This window comes from Diabrotica virgifera, chromosome 3 (genome assembly GCF_917563875.1).
Source record: "Diabrotica virgifera virgifera chromosome 3, PGI_DIABVI_V3a".
Taxonomy (NCBI): Eukaryota; Metazoa; Arthropoda; class Insecta; order Coleoptera; family Chrysomelidae; genus Diabrotica; species Diabrotica virgifera.
Genome location: NC_065445.1, coordinates 242,848,139 through 242,875,705, shown reverse-complemented (window position 1 = coordinate 242,875,705; position 27,567 = coordinate 242,848,139). Strand labels below are relative to the sequence as shown.

The window sequence follows — 27,567 nt, the reverse complement described above, 5'->3', positions numbered from 1 at the left end:
TTATGATCCACATAATTGTCCTACCCAATGCACAATTCGCTATACCATTAGTAAGTTTGAAATCCAGTCTTCATTATTGGATAACATGCGACAAATAGACTGCATTTAGCACGTACGGAAGAAAATCTAGCGGCGGTAGCGGACGGTGTCGCGAAAATAATGAAGAATCATTCGTCGCTGTTCCCAATAAAGATCTTGGCTTAAAAGCCTACAAAATTTAATTAATGCAAGATCTGAAGCCGATCGACCTTTCGAGTCTTCACCGTTTCAGTCGATATGCTCTTGATAAGCTGGCAGAAGATCAATTATTAGACTCATTAGGCTCATTTTTGGCTTAACGGGGACGTGAATAAAAAACATGCCCGTATTTGGGGCGATGAGCAACCCGAAGAGGTTCAAGAGTTCCTATTATATTCAGAAAAAGAACTGTTTAGTGTGGTTTATGGGCCAGTGGAATCGTCGGCCCATATTTCTTTAAAAGAGAGGCCAGCCAGAATGCTACTGTTAATGGAGATCGTTATCGCGCTATGATAACGGATTATTGGATGCCTGCAATTGAAGCTCGTGGTCTCGATGACATTTGGTTCTAACACGATGGTGCCACTTGCCATACATCTCGTGAAAGCATGGCTCTACTGCGAGAACGATTCGGTGAGCAATTTTCACGCTTTGGTCCAGGGAATTGGCCGCCGATATCCTGTGACATGACACCTCTAGACTTTTTCTTTTGGTGCTACCTCAAGCCCAAAGTCTACATGAAGAAACCGGCTACGATTGAGGCATTGGAGATTTGAGGCCAATATGAGTTATTGGTCAAATACCAATCGAAATGCTCGAACGCGTCATAGAGAACTGGAACTTCAGAATGGACCATCTTAACCTCAGTCAAGGTCAACATTTGAAAGAACTTATCTTTAATGTAGCGTAATTACTGTTAAAATAACACTCTTGATTCGTTTATACGAATTTATTTATACAAGTTACAGATCGAATTTATATTACAACTAACTCTATTTACAAAATCCGTGTCGTTATATACTCTAGCCGTCATTCCGGAACGTTCTGTCCATCTCTAGTTATGACTACGAGATTCGGTTACTTGCACGTCCTCGTCGCCGCTGCATCGCGTCTTACATCGAAACATCGATATTGTTCTTCTGTGTGGAGACGGGGGCTGGTATACGAGGGTCGGTCAAAAGTTCTCTTTCGTTACATTAAGAAGTACATAATTGTAAAGGATGGTTATTTTGTATGGTAATAAAGATTTTCACATAAAATTCATTATTTTCATTGTTTTTTCTTTTTGAAGTACCTCTAAATGAATCACCCAACCACAGAAACAGACAAACCACTCTGCAGCACTACTCTGTGGCGCCACAAAGTAGCTTCCGATGATTAGCTGTAAATTAAACGTGCCATTCCAGACGAGGGGAGGGACAGTGGCCAGTCATTGTCGTTTATCCTCGCTGCTAGAGGCGTCCATTACAAAATCATTGGCGCTACAAAATCGCCTGTCTAAGCCACTTTGTGGCTCCACTCAGTGGCACTGCAGAGTGGTTCGTCTATTTCTGCGGTTAGTGACATTTTATCATTTTAAAATATCAAAAGCAAAAAAATTGTTGTAAAATCATGTAATAACCTTTTAATGATGAAATATTATATTTTTTTTCAGAGTTGCAGATGTGTTCCCGTGGCAGCTGTCAATTTTAACAATTCTATAGTAGCTAGAAGTTATAGCAAACATGCCAAACACACACACGCAGAAAGGAAATATCAGTCAGACTCAGAATCAGATAGTGATCTGGAATGGATTGGACACAGAGTAAGTAAGATAAACCGATATTCATAATATACAGTAAAACCTGCCATATCCGGATCAATGTGGCGACAGACCGATCCGGATATGAAAAAATCCGGATATAAAGACCACTTCTTTTATAGTCTCTGAAACGTTTTCTCCTTTATACATTCCAGTAATCAACGCAGTCAATAACTTTCGTCGATGGACACGTTTTATAGATTCTATAATACCTTGATCCATAGGCTGACAAAGGGATGTCACATTTGGGGGCAAAAAAGAGACTTTATTTCTGGGTCTTTTAGTTCTTTTGGGTCGTATGAGAGGGTGCGTTGTCCAACAGCAGGACTGCCTTTCTTGGTAGATTTCGGTAGATGCGGACGGCAGAACCGTCCGGATGTGGCAGGTTGTACTGTATTGTGTATTATGAGGAATTGGCATATTTTATTGTTGTATTTTGTATTTTATTATATTAATCACATTTAAGCCATACCTACGGCTATCGCTACCACTAAAAGAGGAGTATTCACTCATCTCAGGTATCCACGGTATCAAAACGATTGAGCTGTGGGAGGCTCCTCCCGTGTTATCAGGATGTACGCGGCCCGGTATGCTGCAGTAACTCCCAACACCTTTAATTTTTAGTACAATTTCGATTAACCATCATTCTTTTGTGAACCGGTAGTTGTGTCAAAACAAAATAACTATTTATATCCACTATACCACTAAATGTTGATGATACTATCTACCTAAAATGATTTACAGCTGTACTCGAATATTGTTCAAGCGAATGGAACAAGAGGATAATATAATATGGGAATTAATATAAATGGACAGAATCTGAACCACCTGAAGATTTGTCGATGACATCGTTTTACTATCTGATAGAGTTGATAAAGCTACAAAAATGCTGGAAACGCTCCATGAACCGTCAAAAACAATTGGTGGTATTAAAATTAACACTTCAAAGACAAAATTTATGACCAACCTTGTAGTCAGCGATAAAATTCAAATTGAAAGCCACAGCATCGACCAACTAATAGCTTACAAATATCTAGAATCTGGGGCATGAGACTCGCTTATGCCGAGATAATCAGACAACTCAAATACAAAGAAGGCTAGGTCTCATATGGGGCTGCTTTTGGTAGATTGAATATCATTTTCAAGTCTAATATTCCAAAAGACTAACAGCCTTTTTCATAATCATTCGAAAAAGTGGACTTTAGTAAAAGGAGGCTTTATGTTAAAGTGGACTTTAAAGCGGCTGTTAACGATATTTGATTTCATAATTCGCTTTAAAGGATTCTTCTAGTAAAGTGCGTTTTAATGAAATTTTATACTGTTGATTAAACTGAATTATGTATGCTAAATGGGGATAATGACATTTGAATGTCATACATTTTGCAAGTTTGTAGGATACTCCTCCTATAATTATTGTTTTTTACTATAAAAAGTTACTTATTATTACTTAATTATTATAATTAATATTACTTATTGTTATTACTATTTCTATATATTTATTATTACTCTACTTTTCTTTTTAATCACCTAATACTTACTTTTTAATTTTATTATTGTATAGGTATTACAATTATTTAATAATTATATACACCTACTATTACTTAATTACTCATCAATGAAAAGAGAAATCTAAAAAAATGGACAGATAACGAGATGACAAACAATTACTTCTACAAACTTTAGCAAAGAGAAGGAACTTCTTTTGTTACAAAAGATAGAAAGTTATAGAAATATAATAAATAAATGTGAAGAATAAAGGAAAGGCCGGTACAATATTTTTTATTTGTTTAAAATCATTTAAATTATCCAAATAATTGAGTATCATGTACAGGCAAGCTAATGTTCATTTGCATTGCATATTTGCAGAACAGAAGGAAAAAAAGGATAGAAAGGGAATAGGCAGAATAAAAAAATAAAATTATTGGATTTAAAAATAAAACTACCTAAGGCCGATGCCACATTATGCGTTTTGACAGGATGCGGTGAAAATGCATCCGTTTCCAACGCAACCGGACCGATCTGTCACACTATGCGCTTTCACCGGATGCGGCGGAAACGCATTCGGTCAAAACGCATAATGTGGCATCGGCCTAATAGGCCTGGATCCCGCGCACCAAAAAAGTTGATTAATAGCAAGCTGAAAATTTGTTAATAGCTTAACGGTGTCTAGTCAGACAAACTTTGATGTATGGGAACACTGGAACAGGGGAAGTTTTAATTGTGGAACTGTTTAAAAATTTGGAAAGTCAGATTACGAAAACGTCCTATGTATTTTGTCGGACAGAACATCCAATTGATTTGTTACCCTTTCATTAAACTCTCATGCAAAAATCAGACTGCTATTACTAACCAACATGATTCCTGTCATTTGACATGTTCTTCGTGTTCCACTCATTAAAATGCCCAGTTGGTGATAAATAGCAGTCTAATTTTTGCATGAGAGTTTAATGAAATGGTAACAAATCAATTGGAAGTTCTGTCCGACAAAATACGTGGAACATTTTCGTAGTTTTACGTTCCAAATTTTTAACCTGTTCCACAATTAAAACTTCCTCCATTCCAGTGTTCCCATACATCAAAGTTTGTCCGACTAGACACCGTTAAGCTATTAACAAATTTTCAGCTTGCTATTAATCAACTTTTTTTTGGTACGTGGGATCCAGGTCTATAAAAAAATGGGATAAACTACAATAAATAAAAAGTTCAGTATATTAATTTTGCTTTTATTAATAAATATATTTACAATCTACCAAAGTGTTCATTTATTAACACAGTTTTATTGTTTTCTGAAATATTTTCATTATTTTTTATCGGTTGTAATTATTCATCGTTTGCTTCATCATCAATTTTATTCACAGGAAAATTGTCATCCATATCAATGGCAATATTATGAAGCACTCTAGTTGCAACAATCACAGTCATGTTTTCTAATTGTAGTCTCATTCGTAAGCGGAGTATAGGAAATCTTCATTTCCACAACCCATATTGCTGTTCTACTACATTCCTTGTTCGTCACTGTCACCAACGACAAATGTAATGTCCAAAGATATCACTTTCAAAATTCAGGGGCGTAGGGTCACACAAACATAACTACATTAAACTTCTTATTTAAGATTCACATGAACGTATTATGTCCACCGGCTTTAGTTCTGATTTGCACATGCATACCTAGGTACATAGTACATAATATAACGTTCAGTTACCGTAACCCTAATATTTCTGTAGACGAAAATAAAACAAAATGTAGCTACGTTTGTGTGATTCTAAGCCCCTGAATTATGTTCAGCCTACTATTATTAAAATTGTCTTATTTGATGGCCACAGTACAACAATATCTCTAATTTTAAATTTTGCATCACTGACTGGACATTCAATGCAAAAAATGATTTTCTGGACCTGAAAATTTCTGCATCCTGGACACCTACAGAATCTATTTTAATTAAAGTATAACCCATTGCACTCATTATTCTAGGGAATACAGCAATCTTGTAAAAATCTTCAACAGCTTTCCATCTCTTGATGATTCTTGCAATTGTAAAGGATACTATTTTTATAATTCTACTCGCTGAACCTCTGGACACTGCCGTAAAATCAGCTACATTTAATTGCATACTTCCTGATGCATAAAATACAACAGAATTTGTTGCATGGGAGTAATACATCCACCTCTAAAATAAATAAACAGCATTGTTTTTACTTAATATCAACACATTTTTAGTCACTTACCTAATAGTAGGCAAAGTTATTGGGTTTTCTATTTAAGAAGGCACACAAAACTGTTTGTTTTCAACCTAAATCTTTGATAAAAATCCAGATCATCATATTATTATTGTTCAAAATAGTTTGTTCTTAATCTGTTCTGGTTAATTTTTGGTCTTCTGAATACAATAAATTTCTTGAACTAGACGTTTCAAAATTATACATAATTGTGCATTTAAAGTACACTTAATTAATCCTAGTAATAATATAATAATTATTATTGACTGTTATGTTAACCTTAAAAGTTAAATACAAAAACAACTGTGTTTTCAACTCACAAAATAGGTTATGTACCCTTTAAAGGACACTTTAGCAACTTAAAGGTCCGAAATCTGCACTTTAAAGTTAAAGAGGGCTTTTGATAAAAAGGGCCCTTTAACTTGATTATGAAATGAAAATCTCAAGTTAAAGGCAACTTTAAATTTAAAGTCTCCTTTAACTTCATTATGAAATCGGCCGTAAGTTTTCAATGTAATACCACATAAAACAACCAGATAAAACTAATCCTACCAGATTGAAAACAATGGGAACCTTCTTTGGTTACACCTCCGAGGCTTCTAAAATTTGCAAGCCATAACGGATGCTGAGACTAAGGAAGATGAGGGAATTTTACAATTTATAATTCACGTCCCATCTGCTCAGCGCAGTAAAATTCCAACGAGAATGGTTCCCTTCGTACTCCAATCAGAGTAAACATGTAAATCAAAAATGAATAACCATTTTCAATTTCGTTGCAACACGAAACTACTGCTGCATCATATTCTAGTTTAATCAGAGAGTGCTGCAAGCACCTCTACCGGTTTTGAAACTTATTAGTCTCTCTACCAGGACAAACCTCGGCGTGCAGTTACGAATTGCAACGAAGGAAATGACATGGATGCCCTAGCGGCAACTGCTACCAAAAGACTAAGTTTTCAGTAGTAATTGCACAAGAGCTCTAAAATTCTGTATTAATTTTAGAGATCGAGTGCAATTTGTTGCGATTATTTCATGAATAAAACTGTTCAAAATCAAAATTTTATTGTAATTTATTTATGTAAGTACAAATTAGTACTGGTAAACACACAGTTGATATATACAAATTAGTACTGTTAAACACACAGTTGATATAAAATATTTTACGGTTGAAAGTCATCACTTTTATAACTTTTAAAACATTAATTGTCATTAATGTCACTAAATGTATTTTTTCGTAGCAACGAAGGGCATCTGACGTAATATACTTGACGACGGGATATTATCAAAAATTATCACCTTAATTTGCATTTCTGTAGCTTTCTATTGGTCAGAATCTCCTATGAATGAAATAATCAATGTAATAGCACATAAAACGACACCAAAAATGTTGCTCTACATCCTACCAGATTGAAAAAAATGGGAACCTTCTCTGGTTACACCTTCGAGGCTTCTAAAATTTGCAAGCCATAACCCATAACGAATGCCGAGACTAAAGAAGATGAGGGAATTTTACAATTTATAATTCACGTCTCATCTGCTCAATACGGTAAAGTTCCATCTGCTTCCCTCATCTTCCTTAGTCTCAGCATCCGTTATGGCTTGCAAATTTTAGAAGCCTCGGAGGTGTAACCAGAGAAGGTTCCCATTGTTTTCAATCTGGTAGGATGTAGAGCAACATTTTTGGTGTTGTTTTATGTGCTATTACATTGAAAACTTAGTCTTTTGCTAGCAGTTGCCGCTAGGGTATCCCTGCCATTTCGTTCGTTGTAATCCGTGACTGCACGTCGGGGTTTGTCCTAGTTGGGTCAGTGAGAGCAGCATATGTGCCTCCTGATGAGAGACTAATAAGTTTCGAAACCTGTAGAGGTTCTTGCTGCACTCTCTGATTGAACTGGAATAATGATGCGGCTGTAGTTTCGTGTTGCAACGAAATTGAAAATGGTTATTCATTTTTGATCTAATATTCCAGTTTATTTAAAACTAAACTAAAAATACCAAACCTAGAAATAAGAAGAAGAACAGGAGTGACGGATGCGGTTGAAAGAATAGCCATGGCTAAATGAGCTTGGGCCGGACATGCTACCAGATTGACGGATGATAGATAGACTAGAAAGATTCTGGAGTGGTGACCAAGACAGAAGGCATGTGAAAGTAGAGGGCGATCACGACCACCGACCAGAAGCGCATCACCACAAATTGGATGCAAGAAGCTCAAGATAGAAATAGGTGTAATAGGTGTAATATTTTGTAAATAAAAATTTACAAAAAAAAATTTACAACCAAAACAGAGTATTATTTAGATATTGTAGATAATAATGTTAGTTTGTTATGTAAGTATTTAGAGTTAGAAATACAGAAAAAATTCCTCCGATTGAAAAATCAAATTTGTTTGTTTTTAAAATAACAAAATGTCTGGCAATTGGCTCGGCCAAAGCCATCAAATTCACACAAAAAAAAAAAAGAAATAGGTGGAAAATTTTACGGAAGGCCCACATCCAGCAGTAGACAAATATAGGCTAATTGATTGATCCTACTAAATTTATGATCCTTAATAATGGTGACAGCCTTTGAAACGAAGAAAGTTATGTTATTCGTAAGCTTAAGAACTAGTTTAAGTACAAAGTTGCTGAGCAGGTGGTTTGAGCAAATGGTGGTTTGATAAACCGTTCTACTGATTACAAAATCACAACCCCTTTCTTTGATAAACGAGATTGTGATTTAACTGCCCAGTTTGAAAAGATCGGTGGAATGGATCAACCTATTTTTTGTGATTGTTTACACACACAGTTGGTGCCTCAAGTTGGAGCATATCTGCTAACAATTTAGCAATACAAATAGCCAACTCGTATTATCTAGGACCGAAACCCAAATAAAAAAAAAGGATGTTCCATACTCAGGAATACAATCACTTACGATCCCACTGGAGCAATACGCTAGAAAGGTTTGTAAAATTGAGACGCCAACTTATCTTCTTGAAACTGGTGACAGGATTTCTAGCTGTATACCTCTAAGCTATTGCCTCATTGAAACTGTCATTGCCGAAAAGAAAAAACCAACGTCAAAAGGTATACCTGCAACTGGGGGTGGGGGAGGGGGTTACACATAAAAATAAGGCACATGCTCCTTAGAAAACCAATTAACTGAGCCACTAATATTGGCATGCTAGAGTTGAATTAGATAAGGGTAATAGTATGTAATAGACAGAAGATCTTACCTCTGCGGTTGGCACGCAGAGAGGCTAAATATCCTATACTTAGACTTGACATATAAAATGGACGATTTGGAACAAGACAAGACAAGCCGAACAAGATGGAAAAGAGTTATATAGATATCACAGAACATGCCTGGATGAGATTTTTTAAGAAAACGGAGGTAGGCAAAGGGTTTTTTGCTACTGCTACAATTCCATGTAAGAAAAGCAGTAATAAAATTATGTTGTTCCAAAACTTCTCTCGTGACGTAAACGGGTGACTATTCTTCTTCTTATGACGCTATACTCAATTTGGGCTAGGCTATTATTCTGGATCTGTGTTATCATTAAGTGTGTACAGAGTACAGATATACGGGACCAATAACCAGGCCGTCAGGGTCTCTTACCTCAGAGATTTTCAAGAATTACAGGAAGTGATCGACAGCGACTAGAGGGCTGTAAGAAATGGTCGCTTATCACAAGATCTCGACTTCTTTTTGAAAGAGATTGACGTCAATCACTAAAGTCAACTACTAGGATCATCCACTAAGACCACCACCGTGTAAACCGAGAGCAGAACTCATCGGTTATCTCTTGTTTTCTTCTTCTTTTCCACAAAACTATATAGTGTGTCTCAAAAGAGTGATGGTCAATGACTAGAGGGTAACTGAAGAAGGGTAAGAACTGATGGTCAATAACCAAGAGTCTGGTAGAGTATCACACCGTGTATGTTGAGATAGCTTATCGCTTCATTTCTGCTTCTTTTCATAAAATTTGTACATGGCGATCTAAATAAATTTGTGAGTATTTGAGAAATAACTATTTGAGAAGTATTATTCAGTCAAAAAATTAAATTAATTATGTATGAAAAAAAAACTTGTTTAGCCTTATCAAATTCTGATCAGATACAAAATTGTGTGATTGGTCGAGAAACCCATCGCAAAAATAATACTTTGATGCATCCAACCTTTCTTTTGAGCATAGTATTTGGCAGGTTAATATCTGAGGTGAGTGAATTCTCCCCTTCTCTTCCCCATTGTTGTACCTACCCTTTAAATATGAGTATTATAATAATAAAAAAGATACAACCATTAAAAGCTTCAGAACCATCCTAAATACTAACAACCCCTCATAATACAAAACACTTTTTTAGGTGCACTATTTTTATGACTGTTTTTTTAACTCTGTCAATTCCATTCTAAAGGTTTCTTGTGACGTTTGCAATATTATTTTTGTTTATTACTTGGTTTATGGGTTAACCATTAATATATATGCTATACTATAGTGCAAAACAAATTTTTAAATAAGTGACTGCACTTTACATTGACCTACAATTAATAATTGGCGATATGAAAACGATCAGACGTCTGGTGTTAATCAATACTGTACTTATGAAAACCGTTAAGAAGTAATTGAATACTGACACATAACCTACTTTTTATACATTTTATATTGCAATAACACTGGATAGAGATCAGTGAAAAAGACAGAGCGAGGGATATGTCTAAGTCCAAAACTAAATAATGTAGGTATTGCTTGATAGATAATATTGTTACTATTACCTACTGCGTGTTGGTTTATAACTACTTCCAATCGCCACTTCGTACGGTAGTTCCATAGGCATCTTCTATGTTTCTTTCTCTCAACTCTTTTTCTATTCCTTTGCTCCAACTTTTTCTCGGTCTACCTCGTTTTCTCTTTCTTTCTGGTTGCCATTTTAGTATTTCGTTTGGTATTCATTATTCATACATTCTTTGTATCTATTATGTCTGAACCAGATAAGTTGTGTTAATGATGTCATATATGATTGTCCGTTTGATTCCCATTATTTCTCCAATGCGTTCGTTGGTAATCCTTTCTCTTCTAGATCTTCCTGCTTTTCTTCTCCAAAAATCCATTTCCGTTGCCGTCAGCGTTGCCAGTGTTTTTTCTTTCGGTGACCATACCTCACAGCTATGTAGGGTGATCTTTTCACTATACATAGTCTCATATATCCTCTTTTTATTTTCTTTGCTGATGGATTGGTCCCATAAAATAATGTTTAACATTGTGATGGCTTTTCTACTTGTCGTATTTCTTTCTCTTAAGGCTTTGTCTTATGTTCCATCGTGCAAAATATTGATACCTAGATATTTGTAGTCCTAGCAGTGCGTTATCGTGGTCTTGTTTAATATGCGATCTTTTTGTTCTCCTCCAAAGCACAAGTATTCGGTTTTCTCTTTGTTCACTTCTAGACGCCATTTATCATACTCTTCAGTTAATTTTCGGGCCATATAGTTTAAATCGTCATAATCTTTAACCATTATTACTTGATCGGATTTTTTCTCTATTTGCCTCTCCACCGTCTTAAAATTTTTCGAGAGACTTATAATTTCGGGAAACGTTGAAGGGCGCAGAAGTAGAGGTCGCTCACCTACTCGATGGACGGGTCAAGTACAGAAAGCCAGTGGAAAAACATTCTCTGAATCCATGAGGGAAGCTCAGGACAGAAGCCGATGGAAAGAGATAGTTGCTCGTATTATAGGGAATCACGACACTCAGCAATGAGGAAACGACTGAGGAGGAGACTTGATCGGATGCAAAATTGAGCGCATATACATACTATAGTTGATAAGTGGTATCCCCATTGTTCTACATCTTTGTTTCCATCTTTTTAAAGCAATTTCGAGGTATATTTTAAATAAAGTGGGGGACAGGCAACATCTTTGCTGTCATCATCATTCTCCTTGTCTTATACCTATGCGGGGTCGGCTCCCCTAATTGCATTTCTCCACACAATTCTATCTTGGGTCATATCAATGTTAATCCCCTTTACCAACATGTCCTGCCTTATCGTCTCCCCCCAGGTCTTCTTTGGTCTTCCTCTCCTACTTCTTCCAGGAATCTGTACTTCAGCTATTCTTCGTATTGGGTGATTAACGTCTCGACGTTGAACATGACCAAACCATCTTAACCTATGCTCTCTCATTTTGGCATCAATTGGTGCCACACCTAGACTTCCCCTAATATACTCATTTCTAATTTTATCCTTCTTTGTCACTCCACTCATCCATCTAAGCATTTTCATTTCCGCCACATGCTTTCGTTGTTCCTCTTTCTTTTTCACTGCCTAACATTCAGTTCCGTACATCATAGTCGGTCTTATGGCTGTTTTATAGAATTTTCCCTTCAGCTTCATTGGAATTTTTCTGTCACACAACACACCACTCGCTTCTTTCCACTTCATCCATCCAGCCCTAATTCTACTGCATGCATCTCCATCTATTTCTCCATCACTCTGTACTACCGATCCTAGGAACTTAAAACTATTGCTTTTCACAATCATTTCACCATCCAAAGATACTATTTTATTTGTAGTAACTCCATCTTTAAATGAACATTCCAAATACTCTGTTTTTTCGTACTAAGTTTTAAACCTTTTTCCTCTAGAGCTTGTCTCCACTGTTCCAGTTTTTGTTCTAAGTCTCTTTCACTATTTCCTACTACCACTACATCATCAGCATACATTAGGCACCATGGAATGCTACCCTGTAGTTTCGCTGTTATCTGGTCCAAAACTAATGAGAATAAATTAAGGACTAAGCACCGAGCCTTTTTGCAATCCTACTTTCACCTGAAATTTATCAGTCTCTCCCACACCTGTCCAAACACTAGTCGTTACTTCCTCATACATATCTCTCACAATCTTTACATATTCGCCAGGGACTCCTTTCTTATTGAGTGCCCACCACAGAATCTCTCGAGGAACTCTATCATTACATATGCTTTCTCAAGATCAATGAATACCATATGAGCGTTGGTCTCTTTATTCCTGTATTTTTCCATCAGTTGCCTTACAATGAAAATTGTATCTGTTGTTGATCTGCCCTGCATAAAGCCAAATTGATTATCGGATATTTCGGTTTCTTCACGTATCCGTCTATCAATTACTCTCTCCCATATTTTCATGGTGTGGCTAAGTAGTTTTATAACCCTGTAGTTTGTACATTGTTGTATGCCTCCCTTGTTTTTATAGACAGGCACTAATATACTGCTTCTCCATTCGTCTGGCATTTGTCCAACTTCCATAATTCTATTAAATAGACCTGCTAGCCAACTTATTCCCGTCTCTCCCAATGCTCTCCTTGCAACATCCTTGCTGTAACCCTTTTAATGTTACAAATGCTGTTGTTATCTCATATTCATTTCATTCATTAGAACAAATAAATAAATTTCTTGATTCCGTGTCATCTCTTTTTCTATTACCCAGGTTAAGAAGAATAATGGATCGACCAAATCATGCTTGTTCTTCTGCTTCAGAATCTAAATATTCTTTCTCCGATTCGAATCTTCAAAACCTTTCCATATGTTCTACTCATAGATCCGGTTACAGTTCATCGGTATGCTTCGGTATGTATAGGACAACAGTTTCAGAACCTTCCTTCTTCAGCCTGTTTTGCATCCACTCCTGGACAAAGGCTTCTCCATGAGCTTTCCACTTTTCTCTGTTTTGTGCAATTTGGTGCCAGTTTCTCCCTACTTTGGCTTTGATGTCGTCTTTCGTTTCAGAACGTTTCAGAACCTTATTCTTCCGTAATTTTTTCAATTGTTTTTATCACCCTTTTTGTATAGGTACTGTTGAGATATGATGTTTTTCATTCCATAGGGATTTCGCTTGTATTTTTACATATGTACATTCTTGCAATAATTGCCGAAGATGTTCGTATAATTTTTTGGTTCCGTACTTAAACAATTCTCCGGGTATATCTCCCGGTCCAGGTGCTTTGTTCCTCTTCAGTTGTTTATATACAATTGTAATTTCTTGTGTTGTTAATATCTTGGAATTGTAATTGCGATAATAAAAGCCTGCAAGCCTTTTATTTAAGTGTCTTGATCAATTAGATCAAATGATACCACCGTTTCAACTTTATTGCCTTTCTCTGGTATGATAAACTCAGTGTTACATTTGAAACATTCGGCAAGAATATATTATCAAATGATTTGAATTTCAATAGCCACAGGTAGTAGACAAATAAATAATTCTCAAGGCTGTTTCCTACGTATCAACACAAGACAATCTAAGCTTTAAACAATCTTGCTAAACGGTCTTTTGAATGTTTGTTAATACTTTGGAATTGTGTGGACTGAAAAGAAGGTGCGTTCACCCATAGATATACGAGTGTATTGTTAAAAATAACTCGGTTTCTGATTGGTAGGTATGGTTTTGCCGACAGTAGGTCGATGGCATTGAAAAAGGAATAAATAAAAAACGGAAGATTATATAAGATTATATAAACACGAATCCAGAAGGATGTATGAATCCTTCGAGGATGTCCTCGATTTCAAAAATCGAGAGAATACAATAGAAATGAACGTGATATTCATAGATTTCAAAAGCGCTTTTGATACAATTAATCGGCCGAAAATGATGGAAGAGCTAGAACACCACAGCAAAGGTCAGTTTCAAGGGAACAACTTCGAAGGAGATCAAAGTAAACAAAGACGTGAAACAAGGTGTCTATATCTCCCGGACACTATTTAACCTGATATTGGAAGCAATAATATGGAGGACAAACTTTGCAAACAAACACATTTTTACGGATTAACTTCAAGTAATAGCGTATGCAGATGATCTAGTCATTATAGCGAAGACGAAGATGACACTTATAAAAACAGTTAAAAAATTAGATAATGAGGCCAAATACATGACAATAGGGAAGAAAGACACAATAAATTGAGTAAATAAACAATAATCTATCAAAACGAAACTGAAAAGCAAATACATAAAACAATATGAAATCAATAATAATTAACTGTCTTAATTTCAGTGGCTGTATTACCCCGATTACCCGATATTCATCTATATGTATATCATTAGAACTATTATTGTTAATGACATTAGAAGTAATGAAAATTCTAGAAAATAATAATTTATTTGATATTTTTAGGGTGAATCAGATTTTTGGAGAAGAAAAATCAGAACCTTCCATGGAATCCTCGACTTAAATAAGGACGGTGTTATTTCTTTTGACGACTTCAAACTGCTCAGTGATCGGTTTATAAATCTAGGTCATTTACGTTCAGAACAAGTGAAAAAATTCCAGGATGTTCTTAAGGTAAGGTTTTTAATATGTTCTTAAACTATTTTGTAGGATAGAAAAGGATATCAATTAACTTTCCTGTAGAGTCTACGGAGAATTTTCTTTGGCATGTCCAAGATCCTGTTTCTCTGTCTTCGTTCAAGAAGCGACCACAGGGAGCACGATGGGTCCTATAACAGTTTTGTTAACGTCGTTTTCTTAGCCTGTTCAGGGTGTTTGCAATCTTGTTATCTGAATTTAGAGTCCTTGTTAAATGTATTTCCTAGTATGAACCTGATGATTGAAAATCGAGCAATTTTCAGGAGAAGAAGCAGTCTGGATTGAGTGAATCTCTCCGGTCAAAACACTATATCTTTCAACCAAATTGATTAAGCGTTGATCGTGATTGAATACTGCTGGATCTCTACCCAGATAGAATCTGATAGAATCCCCAGAAAGTTGCTAAAAGCAAGAATGCAAGGAAAAAGACCTGGAAATATTATCGAAAAGAACAGCAATAAATTAGAGTCCTTGTTAAATGTATTTCCAAGTATGAAACTGATGATTGAAAATCGAGCAATTTTCAGGAGAAGAAGCAGTCTGGATTGAGTGAATCTCTCCGGTCAGAACACTATATCTTTCAACCAAATTTATTAAGCATTGATCGTGATTGACTAGTGCTAGGTCTCTACCCAGATAGAATCTGATAGAATCCCCAGAAAGTTGCTAAAAGCAAGAATGCAAGGAAAAAGACCTGGAAAGATTATCGAAAAGAACAGCAATAAATTAGAGTCCTTGTTAAATGTATTTCCAAGTATGAAACTGATGATTGAAAATCGAGCAATTTTCAGGAGAAGAAGCAGTTTGGATTGAGTGAATCTCTCAGGTCAGAACACTATATCTTTCAATCAAATTGATTAAGCATTGATCGTGATTGAATACTGCTGGGTCTCTACCCAGATAGAATCTCCAGATAGTTGCTAAATGCAAGAATGCAAGGAAAAAAAACCTGGAAAGATCATCGAAAAGAACAGCAGTAAATCGAAATGATTGGGGAAAGGCCAAAGCCTGGTTTGGGCTGTAGAATCATTGGATGGATGGATCTCTATCCACGGCCATGAGTACTGTGTCGTCCGCAGATAAAAGTGTTCCTTGGGAAGGGAGGTGAGGACAGGGAAGTCGCTATTATATGCTATGTAGAAGATTGGAGTCAGAATGCAACTTTGTGATACACAGGCTTTTGAGACGAATAGGGCATTGAGGTATTCTGCATTTTCAATTTATATGGTTCTGCCGTAAGGTAGGAGTACATTAATTTTACACATAAACATAAATGTTTTTGTTCTGTCATTGTTTTATCGGCTTATTGTCATTGACCATAGATCTGTGAAAGACATCAGAATAAATCAGGAAACTGTATAGAGGTTGATGTTTATGATGAGATGAGAAATTTATTTACAGAAGCGAGAGATACCGTATTCAAAAAAGGAACTGTTTCATTTCACGCTAAACAGTGTTAGTCGGTGGTACATGTGTATTTAAGATGTGCCAACGTTACCCTCATTATGTTCAGCTACGGTTAAAACTTTGATTTCCTTCACTTTTAATGTATATTTACTTATTTTTTATTTTTTAGAATCTTTGGGAGAAGCAGTTTGGAGAAATATCCCCTTACAACTTAGTCTCAGTGGAAAGATATTTAGAAAATATGCACCACGTGCTCAACGATAAAAGACTGGTCAGGAAGGCACATTCCTTTTTGCCTTACTTATTCAAGGTAAATACCAAAATATCAATTATTTAGAGTAAGCAATGCAATAACAACTTACCATTTGTAGAAAAAATGGTCATCTTCAAATAAAACTAAATAAAAAATAAATCATGTATGTAAGGGTAAATAAGGTCTTCTACTCACAATCCGTATTAAGGTTTTATTATATTAAAGTAAAATGGGGCGACCGGTTTCGCTGTTTACATGTTCAGCATCGTCAGGCCCACAAGAAACTTAGGATATCAATACAAGATCTTGTATAGTTTAGTTAACTGTTGTTGGTTAATGTTAACTACTGATGTATGTTGTTGATATTGGTCAAAGGCCCCTGTCCTCAGTGTCCTCCAGTTATTACTTTCTGTGTGTGTAAAAAATGACAACAAAAACACAGTAAGGACATACGAACATAAAAACACATAGCACAGTTGAGTTCGCGAATCTTTACCCGTGCGTCATCATTTAAAGCATACGAATAAGTCGATGATATCGGAAATTGAAATTTACTAAACGCAAGATCAAGTCACTTACTATCATTTGCTGTTGCGTTTAGTAAATTTTAATTTTCGACTTATCATCGACTTATTTCGTGTGCTTTAAATGATGACGCACGGGTAAAGATTCGCGGACTCAACTTTATATATTAGTCCATTGATTGTCACATTTTAATCAGCATTTGTTGGTCCCCTTTTTTTACATCATTTAAAAAATAAATCATTCAGTCAATATGAAAATTATGATAAAAATTTACATAAGAATCCACGAGGAAAATGTTTTCCGGTAGTTGGCTGTATACCATATATTACAAAAACGATAAAATCCTTTATAAAAGGTATATTTGTTAAAATCCCTAAAAAGCGCTACATCACAGAACTAGTTTTCGATCGGATGACCGATCATCATCAGTGCTTACGTGAATCTAACATGCTAACCACCAAAATACAAAAATATGTGGGTAAAAACCCTTTACAATTGATCCGTCTTGGGAACATAGATGAATAATGTGAACTTAAACATGGATGTCTAAAATATCCAATGTATTATGCTCTAGGTACTATTGAGCTCGAAATTGACTTGTTCACATGTTGACTATATGGTGGCAAGTGAATGGTATATAAGAATATCATTCTGTGGAACTTGCTGGAGAAAAATCAGAATAAAGCTGAGCATCAGCTCAGCAAAGTCCTCATGAAAGTTGTACGAAACACTCACTAAGTACCTCAAGCCTCAACAAACAGGTCGTGGAATATCAAGGGGGATTTAAGAAAGGTAGATCTACCTTGGTACCAAAACCAAAAATTAGTACACAAAAAACCATTCAGTTCTTATAAGAAAGCTCTATACACCAAAAGCAAGTTTATGATTCAGTTATGTATAACAAAAAGGTAGGTATATAAAGCTCGTAGAACAAGTGAGCACTTAGATATTAATTACAATAAAAAATATATCAGAGAAAAACTGACATTATTGAAGAGGAGAGAAGACTGGCGGAAAAATTTAAGTATAATTCAAGAAAATGACATATGTACATACCTAATCGTTCCTTTTCTACCATTAGGTGTAGAAGAAGATGTGTCTAGCTTTCCCTATTATTTTAGCTTCCCACACTCTTTTCACTGGCTCTCGTATTCTACTGTCCATCCGTATGATTCGAATGAACCACTATCATTTTTTCTCCTTTATTATGTCAAGCAACGGTCTAATTTTAAGTCTGCCTCTTAGTTCTTCATTTCTGTCTGTCTGTACTGCCCTTATCGTTCTTCTTATGTATTTCATCTCAGCTGCTTATGCCCTACTCAGGTGTCTTCTGGTTAAAATCCAGTTTTCTGCTCCTTATGTCAACGTTGGTTTATGTTTATATATTGTTTCGTATATTGTCATCTTCGCTTTTCTTGATATTTGTTGTTAAGGGATCATTTATTTAGTGCCTAGAATTTCATTTTTCTAAATTGTACTTTAGTTTTCGTACTGTCTCGACGAATAGTACTATGTCATCTGCAAATACGCTTATGTTTGAATTTATCTTTTGGATTCTATTTCATCATATATGCAGTATTTTTTAAAGGTTTTCGTACATTCTTTCACCCTCTCATCCATTACATTTATAAAGACTACAGTGCTTAAACTTCCTTCTTATCTAACTTCTTGCGTTATTTCAAATCGTTGCGATGGCATATTTAGTGTTTTTGTTGTGTATATTGTTTTCGTATTTGGTTGCTTCTATCAGGTCTTCGCTTACTTACTTACTTAAGGCATTTGACCATTCTCTAGAGTCTAGGCAATACGTTTTTGTTCCATACCTATTAGATTAATACATAATCTTTCTATAAATCAAAGAAATGAAAGAAAGCATAAAAATACCACAAAAAAGACTAGAAGCATGCGAAGGTGATGTATAAAGAGCAGATGTTATGGACTAGAAAACACACTGTCGAGGTCAGAAAACGCGAGAAAGGCACTATTAGAAAAATTTTGAAGGCATTAATCTTTCAGCTCAACAGCGCTTTACTCTGTAAATTTGTAAATTTATAATCTGTGAGTGTGGTCTATTGAACGCATTCACATCTATATATGAGCAACTGATCAACGGCAAATCCCACCTCTGTTTTAGATGGATCAAACGGAGTACAAACTAAGAACTGCCATGCACTTATGCTTATGTGGACGGTTAGGAACCTCAAAACAACTCATGAGTCCAATTTTATGTCCTACACATTACTTGTATTCTTACTTTCTTGACGTTCCTCGTTAATTAGTACCTATTCGCTTCGTGTGACCGTGGTGGGAATACACGAAACTATGCCAGCGTCCGTGGCAAAATATGACAAGTTTGTCGAATTTTTGTAATGTCAGGACCATGTCGGTGACTTTTAGTCCACGACAACGCATGCGCACTTTAACTCCATATTATATTTATTTAATGTATTATCGTTTATTGATAAATATACCAGTATATTAATAATTAATAATATTAATTAATAGTAAATACCTTGTATATTTATCTATCAACGGTATTATTTATATTATATTAAAGTGCGCATGCTTAGTGATGTTGATTATGGTTACTTTCGAAGATTCGTTACAAATCGTAACTTTTGTATAAAGTAATCATTTACAGTATTCGTTACTTTGATTACTATGATTACTTTTGTGTTTGAGTACCGGTAATCATATCGAGGATCGTATTTCTCAGTAGGTAGGTATTTTGTATAGGTATTCCGATATAACAACGACCTTCACCGATCTGTTTAAGGGATAAAAATGATTTGGTTACTATGATTACTTTTGTTACTTTTGTATTTGAGTACCGGTACTCATATCGAGAATCGTATTTCTCAGTAGGTAGGTATTTTGTATAGGTATTCCGTCACACCCTTAAAACGGTTCATACCGATAACGATATTCGATAACACTCATAAAATACCGGTCCCGTCCGTTACTCGCTGGGATACGATTCGTATTTTTTTATAGAAAGTAATCAAGTGTACTGGTTGTAGATACAAAAGTGTACTCGCTCTGATACGATTGGTACGAAGTAACGAAGTAATCAGAGTAATGAAAGTAACGATTTGCCTCTTTGTATAGTAATCGTTACTTTCGGTATTCGTAAGTAACGAGTACTTTGTAACAAATAGTTACTTTTTCAACATCACTAGCATGCTACACTTGACTTGGACTAGACCCTGCCTGTCTCCACGAACACAATTATTGTTTGTATAACAAATTGTATAAAAAATGGTAAATAAATATTACATATTAACGTCAAATATGTCATATGTGTAGCAGATGTTTAACGTCAAATTGTGGTCGCCAAAAATATCAGGCAACTACGCTATGTGTCGCGTCAGTCATGCAGCGTCATGCACGGAGCGAATAGTTAATTTATTTTTTTTTTCTACATCATTCGTAAATTATTTAATTGTTATCTTTGGTTTTATTTTAGGCAGTTGATAAAGACAGATCCGGAGAAATCTCCGTGGAAGAATTTAAATTATTTTTCAATGTATTGGGCCTCAAAGAACAAGACGCCATCTTAGCTTTCCGGGCAATAGACTCAAACGGAAATGGAAAAATTACCCAAAAAGAGTTCGTGAAGCACGGAAGAGATTTCTTTTTGACTGAAGACCAAGAAAGGATAAGCAAATACTTCTGGGGACCATTAGTAGACCACTAAGATATTTTATACCAGTGACGTTAAAACAAGTGAAACATTACTTTAAGGTCTAAAATATTTGCATTTATATTTAGGAAAGAGCTTTTTAATTTTAGCTAATTTTAATTGTTTATTTGTATTTTCCATTTGAAAATTTTTTATGCTGTGTATAAAAATATTCATTTTATTTTAAGAGATAATACAATGAACTTAAATTAAAAATCGACGTACGTCGTATTTACACTGTTGTCATATGGCTTTACAAAGTAACCATGGTTTATAATCTTTTTTAAGATTTATTTTGGAAATAAATATAGTAGTTAACTTCCATCCGATCCATCCTATGGCTTTACAGCCCAATTTGAGCCCTGCCCTCCCTCACAAACCTCTTCATTCGTTACGGTCTGTAGCCATTCTCCTCCACAATCGACTGCCAAGGAGATTTTTGCGTCATCCACATCGTCCTCCTATCGTTTTCTCGGTCTTCCAATAGGTCTCTTTTCCTAAATTCAACGTGTTTTTAGAAGCCTGTTTTCTATCATCTTGAATACATGGCCTGTCCATTGAAGACGCTGTAGAAGGACATAGATACAGGTGGTTTCTTTTAAATGACTCAAGAACACAATTTGTTAAACCCTCTGTACATGAATCGGCATCAATAGCATCTTGTAACGGGTAGCTCTTTGAGGACGACAGACTCAGTAAAACGCAGGTTAAAAACAAAGTAAATTTATTTAAGATAATTATATACAGTTTAAAATAAATAAAATAAAATATAATTCTATCTTCTACAAAGGGAAAATAACATTATGCTTGCCACAGTCATTCGAACATACTAGAAATAATAAAACGATCCAATACACCACACAATATATACAATAACTATGGAGCGTTTCACGGTAAGAATAGAACATTGCGGAGATAGCCCCATGTATTTCTTATGAATTTAGAATCGCGTCGATGCCACGCCGTACTGATTAGAATGAATCGTATATCGGCGGTCGATTAGCCACCCGCGCCCGAGAGGCTTGGCAACACTGATTTCCATAAGCGTAACGTTCTATTATTAACGTGCAACAAAGTATATCTCGCTACGCGGAATCAACATATCTACATTTTCAGACCCAGACATCGCATTTCAATTCAATGCGATAAGGTTTAACAGCGACACGCAGTCACCCGTTCATCGTTGCTACCGCTCACTGCGGTAACGGTTATGGTGGAACGCCACGTCACTACTGTGGCGTCTACCTAGGCACAGTTCCACCTCAACCCGGTGCATCTCTGCCATCGAGCTATTGCTAATTTAATTCGTTAGCAATAACTGATTTTATGATTCACCTGGCTCGTCTTAAATGTGTTCTCGATGTCACTTCTCCTTCAGTTTCGCCCAGCGATGATATGAAGAGGAGATGCGTCAACTCGGATACTCCTACGGTCGTCTCTGGTCGACCGGCCCATCGCCCGCTGTGGCGTCATATCATTACATGTTTCGGTAAACCCTACCTCTAAATGTCCCACTTCAAGTGGATAGCTACAAAAATACCATCTACTCTGATGTTCATAAACGAATCTCGACTCGATAAAGTCGGTTCCTATCTTTTGTGCTGCACGAGATGTGCGTGAATGTAGAAATTTTGCGGTAAAAATCTGGCTACATTAACATTTTATAGCAAATTGTATCAGAGAACAGTCAATAACACATTATTTATAACTTTAAATTACTCTTTTGACTGTCAACTAACTCAAAGATCGATTACCCCATATAATTGCAAGGGAAACAAATATTGAATTATCTCGGTATTTTGAAATTATTATACCGTTAGGTGAAATGATTCTTGATTTGAGTTCATTAGTATTCCATTTATACTAGTTAATTATATGCAAGGTTGCATTGATATTTTATGCGAATAGTTTAATTGATTAAGGTCATTGACCATTAACAATTATTCATACTCCCTTTCTCTATATTTTTAATGTTGTTCAATTACAATAATTATCATAAGTCTCACCTTTTATATTCTATAGAAAATTGATACCTAAAGTATGGCAAACTGATTGTTTATTTAATTTGCAATACATTTTCAAAACTATCTAAAATTTTTGTTTTTTAATGGCATACAGCAAACATTAATTATGGTGAAGTTTCGTTGCTAAAATTTTGAAAGAACCCATGTAGAACCCATATAGAACATGTTCGTCAGTTTCGTTTTCTCGTTCATACTTCCTGCATAAAGGTGTGTCTACTAGCCCCAGTGTGTGGAGGTGGTTGCTTAAATCACAATAACCAGTTAAAAAATCAACTGACAAGCGCAGGTTTTCCTGGTCATTTCCAAGTAATTCTTTGATGCTGACTTTTCAAGGTTCCTTAGTGTTACCTTGACAAATCTACATCCTTGTTCTTCTTCTCATATTTTCACCGTTTGCGTGTGGGAGTGACATTTAGCAATTTCCGCAATTGTTGTAGTTGGTCACCCAAAAAGATCACCAGGTCCTAAGAATCTTGGTCTGCCGCCTTCCTAGCTGGTTAGTCGGCAATACGTTTCACGCACTTCACCATAATTGGTGTTTCTGTACTGTTTATCTTACTTTGTATAAAAAATCTTTGAAATTGATTGAAGATGCGGTGAATTTTTATAATTTATATTACTATACATCACATTAACCTACTACAAATAATACAATATGATATCGAAAGATATGTTTCACACGATTATTGATTATGATTAACAAAAAAAAACTCCAAGGAAATATCTTGGAGTATTTCTTCCATCTTTTTGCAGAGGAGCAATCTACATCTCAGTTTCGTAAGGGTTAAATTATCACGGTTTATCTCTTGACGAAAGATTAGGGAATCATTTCGTATTTTTTTTCTTTCTTTGTTTTATTCTGCGTAAGACTGACAAATATGTAGATACGAACAATTTTTAAAGGACTTTTCATATAATCATAAGAGCTGTAAGAGCAAGAAAATATTTCGATCTATAATAGAAGCTGAAGTGGCAAGTGTATACTCAATATTAAAATAATGTAGTGTCTAATAATAACTCCACCAAAAAAAACAACATCCGAACAAGTGTAGCGATTACAGAATGATAAGCCTTATGAGCCACATTTGAAAATTTTTCTACGTATCATCCACAGTAGAATTAAAGATAAATGTGAAGATGACCACAGGATGCAACACAATTTGGCTTCATAAATGCACTGGGAACCCGGGACGCACTCTTTGCACTAAATGTATTATTGCAGAAATGCCGAGATAAAAGAAAATACGTCTTTGCTGTATTTATTAACCATAAAAAGGCCTTTGATCGTGTAAAGCATCACAAATTAATTACAATATTAAAGGATAAAGGAGTTGATAGTCAAGACGTACGAATTATAGAAAACTTATACTGGCGTCAAACAGCGACAGCTTGCATAAATGGAAAATCAACAGAAATATGTAAAATTCAAAGAGGTGTCAGATAGGGTTGTATACTGTTCCCACTGTTATTCAAGTTATATTCAGATATAATATTTAAAGAAGCGCTGCATAATTTGGAATAGGGCGTGAAAGTTAATGGAATTCTGATCAATACAATCATATATGCAGATGATACAGTTATTTTAAGTGATGACATGAATGGATTACATGGCCCCTAAATGCCATTGACACAGTGGGAAGAGAGTTTGGCCTGAACATTTTTTTAAATTTAATTTGATGGCTTTGGTAAAGACCAATTAGCCAAACAATGTTTACATTTAACTATGATATTAGGCCTGAACATAAACTTCAAAAACAAAATACATGGTATTTAGCCGTTTGGCACATCAAGATTCACGGTTATATGCTGATGGTCATATAATTCAAAGAGTATCCAGTTTTAAATATCTTGGTTGCCATATTACCTACTGAACAACTAGATCCAGATAAAGAGATAAAATGTAGAATGGAAATAGCCCGCAAAACATTTTTAAAAATGAGGTCGTTCTTCTGTAATAATAACTTGCAACCTCAACTTCGAAAGCGCAGGATTAAATGTTACATTTGGTCAGTTCTCCTATACGGTTTCGAAGCATGGACATTAAAAATATCCACCATTAATCGTTTGTAGACCTTTTAAATGTGGCTGCACAGACTTACACTAAAAATACCATGGACGGCTATGCTGACAAATGTGGCAGTCCTTAAGAGAGCAAATGCTGCTCGCGAGCTGCTTGATAATATCAAATGTAGAAATATAGCCTATTTTGGACACGTAGTAAGGGGAGACCGATGTAATATTCTTCAACTTATGATGAAACGTCAACAAAATCGAAGGACGCAGATGAAATTGGTAGAAAACAGGCCTCTTGGTTATCAAGGAGTATATTAGGGAGTGGACAGGCATAAAGAAAGCCGAACAACTATTTAGAACAGCTCGAGACAGAGACAGTTTCGCCGTGTTGAGAAAAATAAACCTATGAAGAAGAAAACTGGGGCCGAACACTCGCAAAATACGGTCATCAAGAATTCAGAATCATAAACTTCGTAAATTCGTAAAAATGCCATAAAAACTAACAAACTAATCGTCCTTTATTCTGAGTAATATGATAACTTCATATGGTTCTATTCAATTCTTGTTGTAGCTTTTTATCGTTGCCTTATGAATAAGTCTGAACAACAACGTATATATTTTTGTAATATGTCTATAATCTTTGTGGATTTTTTTATTTTATATTATTTGTGGTATATATTTATTAGAGTAAGAGTTAAAACAATAGGATGAAATTTATAGCAATCACAATTTTAATTGTAAGACAAGATTGTCCAGGTTTGATAATTTTGTACCAGACGTTAGAAAAGGTGCTCAATTGTGTCCGGCTGCTACATTGATACTGTATTGTAATACTTTAAGAGAGTGAGAAACAATTGCATATATGGAAAATTATCAAATCTACAACTTTATATTTGTACGTTTTGTAATGTAAATAAACATAGTGTATATATATTTGTTCATTTTTTACCTTTTTATTCCATTAATGTTGGTCTTTGAAGAAAGAAATTCGAAAATTTTATTTTAAACGCATATTTCTTTGAAATTTTATGTTAAGGAAATTTTGAAATTGCTGATTACCAATACATTTTCTTCTTGAACTATAATATTCAGGATCTATTATGTACAACTGCACATACATACGCAACAATCGCCAGAATCATGTAATATGCGTCATTTCACACTTTTGTATTCAACAACTGCCAGCAATGCATAGACAGTGAAAGGCAGCTAAGCAAATGTAATTATGTATCTTCTCACTACATTTTGAAATTAATAAATATTAATCGGAGAATTATGCAGAATTATGTACATTTTGAATGAATTTTTACGAAATTTTGATAATTTCAAGTATATTTTTACTGTTTATTCATTAACAAATATTATGCATTTATTATCAAATCTATAATCAACTTTTATCTTATATTAATACATACTTGAAAAGGAAGAATGTGCTTTATAGCAATAAAATTTATAAAATCCGTTTTACAGCGTTTTCAATATATGCGTTCTTCTTAACTTTCACTGCCGGCTAAAATAAGGTCGTACATGGCTCACTTATGAATAAGAATAGATCTGGTCTGATCCTTATACCTGCGTATTACGACTCTACGACAGTATGAGAAAACAACTGTAAACATGAAAATCCCTAAATAGCGACTTATTATTTCTGTGGTGCTAAGGCAAAGCCCGATATGTCAAAAAACGTGATTTTGCAACAGATGAGTTTAAAAGTTCGTGGTGTTATTGTAATAGTGGACATATCGGAAACTAATTTTATCATCTGCTGGCATAGAGGCGTTTAGCCATGTAGGTTTTTGTCATCATATTCTTCATCGCTCACTCAATGTACATATTGGCATTAAAAACGAAAAATCGATAATTTTTGACATCGGGTTTTGCCTTGGTGCCACAGATTTTACCTCATGACTACGTTTTCAGCATTTGGAACCACTGTGCACCGGCTTTATAAGAGAATTCGTCTAAGAGGGTTGTTCTGCTGCGATCTCACTATATGTCCTGCTCATCTTAGTTTTCCTATTTTTATGAGAGATATCACATCTTTACCACCAGATATCAGTTTGTATTTTTGTCGTATATCTCATAGTTGTACCTCCTCCTCCAAATACCGTTTTCACAGAGACATTGATTAAAAACTACCCATGTAGTAGTTAATAATCAATGACAGAGACCACCAAATATTCCTCTTAGGATTCTTCGTTTATGTGCAAAAGTCAAAAAAAATTTTCATCTGTCTTGGAAATGTATACGATCCATTTAACAGCATTCGTAGTATTATATAAGGGTTTTGTATATGGTTATTTTTATTTTATGGCCATATTTTTTAAGTTTCTACATTGCATGTGTTTACGCAGCTCAAAATAGCCTTGTTTGGCAGAATTATTCTCTGTTTGTTTTCTTTCGTTATGGAGTTTTCATTGGTCATCAGGGAGCCTAAGTTCCTACGTGAATTTGTCAACTACTTCATAGAGTTATTAACAGTGAATTGCGACCAATATTTCTTTCTATGTTGTTACGTGTTGCTGCCATCATTTCGGTTTTTTGTTTATTTGTAGGCCTATATTTTTTTAGGTATTTGAAAAAGTGGTGAAGATTTCTTCTAACTTGCCTTTTGTATGTGAAATAGATCATCTGTATATGCTATAATTTGTGATGATTTGTTAAAAATATTTCCTTTGTTGTCTATTCTGGCATTTTTGGCGTGTCTCACCGAAATTTCAAGACTATGTCCAAAAGTAGGCACGTCAGCGCATCTCCCTGACGCAGTCCGACATGCGTTTTAAACATTTGTCATTATTTACCCTGACTCTGCAGGCCT

At 35.2% G+C, this 27,567-nt stretch overlaps 1 protein-coding gene across 1 annotated transcript in view; it reads left to right on the top strand.

Moving 5' to 3' along the window:
• The window catches only part of LOC114337585 (sarcoplasmic calcium-binding protein), a 60,183-nt gene extending 34,501 nt beyond the window's left edge, over window positions 1–25,682 (top strand). Inside the window, exons 2-5 of the mRNA XM_028288067.2 lie at window positions 1,673–1,822; window positions 14,654–14,821; window positions 16,422–16,562; window positions 20,497–25,682. Coding sequence (XP_028143868.1) covers window positions 1,673–1,822; window positions 14,654–14,821; window positions 16,422–16,562; window positions 20,497–20,727 — 690 coding nt within the window. The 3' untranslated portion in view covers window positions 20,728–25,682. The remainder of the gene's footprint in view (window positions 1–1,672; window positions 1,823–14,653; window positions 14,822–16,421; window positions 16,563–20,496) is intronic.
• The last annotated feature ends 1,885 nt before the right edge of the window (window positions 25,683–27,567 follow it).